This window comes from Frankliniella occidentalis, unplaced genomic scaffold, assembly GCF_000697945.3.
Source record: "Frankliniella occidentalis isolate FOCC.00 unplaced genomic scaffold, Focc_3.1 Scaffold42, whole genome shotgun sequence".
In the NCBI taxonomy this organism is placed as follows: domain Eukaryota; kingdom Metazoa; phylum Arthropoda; class Insecta; order Thysanoptera; family Thripidae; genus Frankliniella; species Frankliniella occidentalis.
Window position 1 is genome coordinate 283267 of NW_026267172.1, and position 8000 is coordinate 291266.

An 8000-nucleotide genomic window follows, 5' to 3' on the forward strand; every position below is an offset into this window, starting at 1 on the left:
TCAGATTCTTCAGGTGGGTAAGTCCAACATCCACTTTGAATTAGGAAATAGGGAAAGGGATTTATTAGATTGGGGAAAAGGGAGCGGCAGTGATTTCTCTCTCAGCACATTCGCTGAGCACTCACACCCAAGAGTCACCACCGGGCGCGGCTCCTGATCCATCTAGTGAAGGTGCCACACCTTTGGGCTGGTCCTCATAACCCCACACATCTCCAGGGCCTGGGGCAGCTCCACCTTCGTACTGCCGGTTCTTCTTTTTCTCTCTATTAACCTGAGCATAGAGAGGTTCTCCAGGCTTGGCACCCTGTAAAATGAGAACACATTTAGTATGTATTTAGTGAGCTGAAGGGCATCATTAATTAAAGGTGTTGAAATCTCCCATAAGTCAAGTGTCTGCCGTTAAACAGCAGGCGAGTACGAGGTACTAATTCTCCACAGAACATTATTAATATGTTAATTAAGAGCAGAATGCCACACACATTAATTAGACAATTAATGGCTATAATTAGTAGTAAAGAAGTAACAAACTGCTGTGTAGAATGAAATGAAATTAATTATGACGAGCTTCTTCTTAAACAGAGTACCCGATATACACGAAAATACTGTACCACTATGGAGTCATTTGAAGTTTTTGGCTGTCACAGTGAGTGACTTCCTGCCAATTTTTTGACCAACCTGCCAAAATTTGGGCAGAAAAGGAACTCGTTGTGATAAAAAAACGGCAAATGAATCAAAATGAATCCATAGTGAGTTTTTCGAGTTTATATGGTAAACAATGAAGTTAAATTAAGGATATAGTAGATTGTTCAATTGCTTATGAAATTAAAGTCTTTTAGACTGTGCCAAAATACATAAACAGAAATGGTACAACTATGTACTATGTACCATCTTACCATCTAATACTCTCATTACATGAATTCAAAAGTAATGCTTACTCAGACAGAGGAGAGATATGAAATACAAGTTGTACCAAATAATGTCTATTCTGCAGAAACTTTCAAGAATTTACTACAGCCGTCCAACAAGATGGCATGCACTTTTATTTCATACCTAAAAGCATATTTTTGAATGCAAAGTTATTGTACAGTCTAGTATTACTATTATTTATGAATAACTAACTAATTAATATTCTTTAAAAAATATACTTTTTTTTTTAAAGTTAATGCGGGGGATGTAAGGCTTTCTTGGCTTCTACCTCTAACAAATGGGAAAAATCTTGTTTTCAAAATGGTTTCACACTTGATAGCCTACAAATTTTTCTGGGCCAAATAAATAAATCAATTGCTCACTATGCCATCACAGTCTAGCAATTTTCAATATTTTGTTATAAACACAACATCTAGTTAAAAGATGCATAACACAACTAGGCACCAATATGGTTAGGTAACTCATGATTAGCAGTTCATAATTTCTAAACTTGTGGTGTTGGTTTAGTAAGACTAAATGGCTACACAAACATGATTTTCTAGGTTTGAAGTATAATTGAAAATCCCATTTTGTACGAAACCACAAATTTGGTCACACCAACTGTTCCTTTCTTGTTTTGTTTTGTGGAATAGTTTTTTTTTTCCAATATCACATCAATTTCAGACACAATGACTGAAATTTCATGCAATCATCCATGCACATCAAGATCCACGCATTTTTATCATGCAGCACAACATGCATACAAAGAAAAGGACCAATACACCCACCGAAGATACAAGCATGGACAGGTTAGCCTTAGCTGTGCTGCACGGGCTGGCAAACAAGAGAAACATACCAAATAAAATAATTGCCACGGCCTTGCCCTTGTCCATATTTCTTTTCTTTGAGGTTTTCAGATTCAAAATAGAACTGAATTATTGGAGGTCACCACAATACATGACAACTGAGTTGGTCTACAGGATATCATTCCACTACAAAATAAGTACAAAAATTGAAAATTGCCAAGTTTATAAAGGCTAATCTGAAAAATATGAAGAGTTTGTTCTATCATGGACTTGGTAGAAAAGGGATCCTCAAATAACTAACTTTCTGAAGGCTGTTGTGTACACCTCAATCTACTTGTCAAAAAACCATTCATGCTGGATAATATAATATCTCTTAATTTAACACAAGCAGGTGAAAATCAAAAAAACACCAATACAAGAGTCTCATATGGCAAGGCCATCTGGGCAATGGCAATAAGATTTGGGAAACTTATTCTTTCTTTTTTCTTCTTTTTTAAAAGGGGTGAGAGAAACTTAAAGATATGTCAACCTAGACTTGTAATAAATTCTGAGGGATTAATTATTTTCTATTCAAGATGCCTGCACGTTCCAAGCCATTTTTGCCATAGAGAAAATTAGCAAAGAACTTTTGCACAAGACAGAAAGCTTACAACAGCTTAAATTACTTAGCACATACACTTCCCCAATGCTTAGAGCTACAAAGTACCCCTTTAAAGCAAATTCTGAAGCAAGCATTCTGAATTGAGGAAGCAGGGTGTGCTCAAATTATGTCAGAACTTTTTGTGCAAGTAAAATTTAGACTTGCATAGCAAATTGTGAAATATTGTACAGAATTAAACATTTTTCTTTTCATTAGCTACATGTCTCTAAAATTAAATGCAAACAACACATTGTAACATCCATGGATACACTCAGTCTTGTGCTTTATCCATTACTGTACTCTCAGGCAGCCTTTGAGTGAAAAGTAAACTTGTAAACTCTACAAAGGTAATACTTTCACAAGACAACAAAATGTAGAGTGGACCAGTTTCTTTCTTTCACAAATCAATCAGGTGTAGTTGTCAACCACACCACCACAACTTGAAATACAACTAGGATTTAAAGGAAAAAAATATTACATACCGGCGCTGGGGGATATATCCGAACACCACCAACAGGAGGAGCATGTGATCCACCATCCTGATAAGCCATGTCTGACATTGGAATATCCTCCTGAAAAAAGGGACACTTAGGCCTTCTTTCATCTAGAGAATGGGAATTTCCAATAGATTTCACACTTACCCTTGAATATGCACCAGCACTATGACTGCGCCCACCAGCTCCTGCAGCAGCTCCTCCTGCTGCACCAGCTGAATTATTCTGGCCAGCAGTAGGACGCTGAATAGTTCTATCTTCATAGCGAGTTCCACCTTGACTGGCCATTGGGCGATTTAGAGTACTATTTGCATTATTGGGCGAGTTGGGGCCGGCAGCATTCCTTGCTGCTACCGTCTACAAGTAAAATAAAACAATCATAAAGTCAAACAGTGAAAATAATGCTGCCAATCAATAAATAATACAAACACACAAGCAAAATATGGATATTGACAAGACAATAGTATACTGTACCTTTGTCACAAAGTCTTGTTCCTTCCATCCATGTTTCTTGTAAACCTCTCGTAACTCTTGATGCTGCCACATGGTGAACAACACCTGGCCAGCAAACTTAAGTACTCGAGCAGTGTATTTTTGGCGTTGACGAGTTATATTCATAAGTCGTTCAACACCTCCAGCTTCCAGTAATGACCTAATAATCAAAATTTGTATTTGGTATTACATCAGCAGTACAATATGTATTACAGATAAAAGTGAATCTCCTTTCAAATGTACACTTACCTTGAAAACTCAGCATTCTTTTTGATGACTTCATTTAAGGTGGCTAGAACTGCAGCTATAGTATCATCTGATGTCCCCTGATCATGCTGAGGATTACCAGATGGAAGCTTTTGAACTAAGTCTCTCATGGCATATTTACCTAAAAGAAGGATTAAAATAGGCAAACTTAGTAGCTGAGCTTCTTACACAGTTTATCCAAGATGAAGAAATAAAATAAGTACCAATTAATTCTTTGTTGCGTTGGTCAATGGCAAGATTCCGAAGAGCTGTTGCCACAGCACACACAACCCTATCAACTTCCATTCGGAGGAGCTCTACTAAGATAGGCAAACCCTTTTCTTTCCGCACTGCTGCTCTAATTTCGATACTAGGTTGCCAGTAACAAGCAGCTAAATTTTGTATGGCTCCTGCAGCAGCCTCTAATGTTTCAGGGTTTGAACAACTCTGTAGTAAAGCTAGGTATGCCTGTACAACCTGACAAAATAAAAACAAGCGTAATAAATAAAACTTAATCACAAAAGCACCTTTTAAAAAAAAAGTTAAAGTTATTAAATGATAAGTAAATCTTCTGAGAAAATAAAAATAAAAGGTATACCTCAGGTTGCCACAAGAGTTCCATCCCCTTGATGGGTTCATTTCTGGAGGTGCTTCTACTGCTACTTGCTGCTTCTTTCTGATTACCCGCAAGCCCTCCTGTGGTACCATCTTTCTTTTTCTTGCTGGCACCAAAGCAGCCCAAATTTTCACCTACACAAAAGAGAGCCAAGTTACACAAATCCACGTCCTAACATTTGCATTACCCAATCATTGACAAATAAAAATTAAATCATAAAATGTTTTGATGCTCATTCTCATTCTGCTTGGAAAAGAGCAAGATAGAGGTAGCATGCATTTAGCCACCAATATTCAATATTGTTGGATCTGGACTAGTTTGGATTGGGACAAAGATTTGACTTCCATAATGCCATTCCTCTTTCATATTCCTAAAGTGCATGCTAACAATGTGTAAAAATGCTTGAATTGCTACAGTCTAAAAGGACATTAAGTTTTCTTATCTGCTGAATTAAAATATAAATAGGTATGAGCAGCAATACTTTTTTTTCCAGTTCCCATCAGAAGCAAGATAGTGGCAGCTTCTACATACAGCAGGAAATGACAAAATATACAATATAGCTTAGCTTTACACATTTGCTATGCTTTTTTTAGGCCTGTGAAATTAAGGGACTGAAAGTTTCAGTAAATTTTCCCTGCAACTAAAATTTAGGTGACATGTGTATATTTGTGTGTATATGATTCTATGCAAAGGAAGATGCCGGTATAAGCTCAACTAGATATCAAGCCAAACATAAATGGCAAAGGAGTGCACAGCTAAGAGTAAGAGATGGCATCTCACCTTGGCATAGAGAGTAAGCTACATCACCGATTTAGGGATGAAAACAAGATTAAAAAATAACCATAATAAATAGATTACAAAAAAGATTTCCATGAAAGACAAAGGAAGTATATTTAAATGTCCCAGATATATTAATCCCTGTTTTTTTTTGTTAGTATTTTTTTTCTTTGTTTTGTTTTAATGACCCTTTCCTTATTTACTGTAAATTGTTTCTTAAACCAAAACTGTAAAAACTGGAGAACTCTAACAAAATTTATCATTTAAAACTAAACAACAATCTAAAATTAAATAATCTTAATAATCCTAAGTATGACAATATCAAATAAATGTTAGAAGTAATATTTACCTTTTGGTTGAGCCCCAAGACGACTTTGTTGAGGTAGGGGATTTTTGTCATAGTTTGGATCTTCAACCTCTTGACAGCGATATGACAAATTACGAAGTATGCAAACACAGTTTTCAACACTTTTGTTTCCCATATTAGCTTTGTCGATTGCAGAGCGAACAACATATAGCAGGGCATCTACCAAGTTATCACATTCTCTGAGTTTTCGTCGGGCATATTCTCCAGCTGAGCTCACATTTCTGGGAAGAAATGAACAGAAGTGAGTATTAAGCACTAGTGAGACAGAAAATGGTTACTGTGTGTCAAAACATCTCTTACAAACCTTAAAACTCCTGAGGCATTTCGGAAAACTGTTGACCAACACGTCTCCCCAGGAGCATTAGGATCCCAGCCCGAGTGAGGAAGGATTATATGAGTTACCACCATTGCGAGACCATCATCAATTATGGCTCGTTTCAAATCCTACATTAAAGCAGGACAGATATGTAAGTTATCACAGTTTCAATGCACAACAGAGAAGAATGGTACTTGATTCAGAATAACCTATGTGTGTGTTGTGACATACCTCACAAGAAGATAAGTTCCACAGGACTCCGGTGACCAGTTCTTTCACATCAGCATCAGGGGATTTGCGCAATAAGCCCATTAACCCAGTAATACCACCAGCAGCTTTAATGGCACGCTTGTTCTCATCATTTTGACGTCCATATGAAAGGTTTCTAACAAAGAGCAAGAGTAGAGTACAGTAATTAGATGAGAACCAAACACTATGGTAAAGATATATGTAGGTGATAGTAAAGAATAATTTAATTTAGACACTTACCTTAGAGCACCACATGCATTACGGTACACATCTGGACTTTCATTACTTAACAATTTAACAAGAGGTGGGATGCCACCAAGAGCCCTTGTCTTCTGCTTGTTTGGATCGTCCATATAGCAGAGGTGCTGAAGATACGCAGCTGCATTTGCCTTGATAACATTGTTGGTGTTTGATAAAAATCCTATGACTTCTGGTAGATTTGGATCTCTCCACCTCATTCCTAGAATTCAAAAAGAAAAACAGAATTACAATGATGAACTTCTTTTACTTCTTACTTAGTGCTGATATAAAAACAAACAGACAGGTGAGCAGTTGGAGTTGCATGAACTAACATACAAACACAGCCTTGAGAACAAGAAACATGCATGAACACAAGTCATACCCAAATTTGGGTCAAAGCTGACCCTTTTGGATCGTTTTGATGTCATGTGGAATACAGGGTTAGAACAGATCACAGTGACAACTACATCGGGCAACTGATCCAGCCCAACTGCGAGGACCGCGGCTGGTAGAAACAACAAAGGTGATAATCACCCAGCATTCACATGCAGGCGGGACTCAGGCCTACACTGCCACTAGTGTGTGCGCGACCGCGGAAAATCCACAGGTTGCAGACAAGAATGTCATATTTTCTTAAGAGCCGTCACTCCCTTTGTGGGTTGTTAATAATAGCAATAACTGACATAATACCACCACCACCACCACCACAATTTTCATTTAACGGAAAGGGAACACCCCACCACCGAACCCAAGAGTACTATGTGTGTCACAAACCCCGAGAGTCATCATCCAGGGAGGGCGTGTCGGGAGCCGGCGTGTTGTGGAGGGATAACCGCCGCCGGAGCTCCTCCTCCCCCGGGGGGTCATGGTCGTGGCCCAGGTCATGGCCGTGGCCGTGGACATGGTCGTGGTCATGGTCGTCCTCGTACCTATCCTGGCCGTTTGTGCCGTACAAACCCCCCATCAGCGCACCGGCGTGCGTGTTCGTGGACGACGAGCCGTACGGGGAGGGCGCGTAGCCGTACACAGACTTGGGGTCATCACCTGTTCCGTACACAGTGCACACGTGGAAGTCATCAAAAAAAAAAAAAATTGCGTGAAAGGGGTGCAAATTGTGTGGCGCACACGAACCAAGCCGAAGTTAAGTAGTTGTGATGAGACTAGAGACATAGCTTCTATGCTCGAATAGTTTAGGATGAATCAATATACACTGACAATCAAAGCTATAGGCTATATGTTGCAAGTTACGGAGTAAGTAATCTTTGCTTTACAGAAAACTAAAGTAAATAAATGCAGATAGAGAAATAGATTCTTTTTGAAAAAATATGCAAAATCTTTTATGAATGGAGCAAAACAAGGCTAAGCTAGGAGGCAGCTGATAGAACATAGACGGGCGCGGGCGTGCTTTGCCATGATTAGTTCACATCAACAGCATCAAACAAAGACATTAGGCACATCAAACAACAACAAAAAACACAAAAAACACAAAAGCGCCAAAAATGTAAAGAGCTGAGTTTATACGGCGCAAGGGCTCGCGCCTACTGACCATGTGGCATTTGGGAGGGTTCTCCGGAATCATCAATCCAAGGGTTCGTCATTGGATCTGCAAAGAGTAATGAACAACAAAATTAGCCATGTAAAATATAAGCAAGCTGTTGTACCCGGGCGCGGCCCCAACTCTACTCACCGTAGCGGTCCCCGGGCGCCCCGGGGGAGGGCGTTATCCGGTAGTGGTCGGCGCGGGGCGGCAGCAGCGTCGTGTCCAGCTCGTCGTAGCCGGACTGGGGGAACGGCGCTCCTTTGCGGAGGTAGTCTGCAAGAAACCATCAAACAGAGATGAGCCCACGGAAC

At 39.4% G+C, this 8000-nt stretch overlaps 1 protein-coding gene across 1 annotated transcript in view; it reads right to left on the bottom strand.

Moving 5' to 3' along the window:
* LOC113214212 (catenin delta-2) overlaps positions 1 to 8000 on the bottom strand; it is a gene marked incomplete in the record, with an annotated part of 67360 nt that overhangs the window by 1887 nt on the left and 57473 nt on the right. Inside the window, 15 exon segments of the mRNA XM_052266726.1 lie at positions 29 to 304; positions 2835 to 2924; positions 2994 to 3203; positions 3321 to 3498; positions 3588 to 3726; positions 3809 to 4061; positions 4183 to 4334; positions 4981 to 4998; positions 5327 to 5565; positions 5649 to 5788; positions 5892 to 6045; positions 6150 to 6369; positions 6924 to 7193; positions 7696 to 7752; positions 7837 to 7962. Of these exon segments, the coding sequence (XP_052122686.1) occupies positions 122 to 304; positions 2835 to 2924; positions 2994 to 3203; positions 3321 to 3498; positions 3588 to 3726; positions 3809 to 4061; positions 4183 to 4334; positions 4981 to 4998; positions 5327 to 5565; positions 5649 to 5788; positions 5892 to 6045; positions 6150 to 6369; positions 6924 to 7193; positions 7696 to 7752; positions 7837 to 7962 (2429 nt within the window).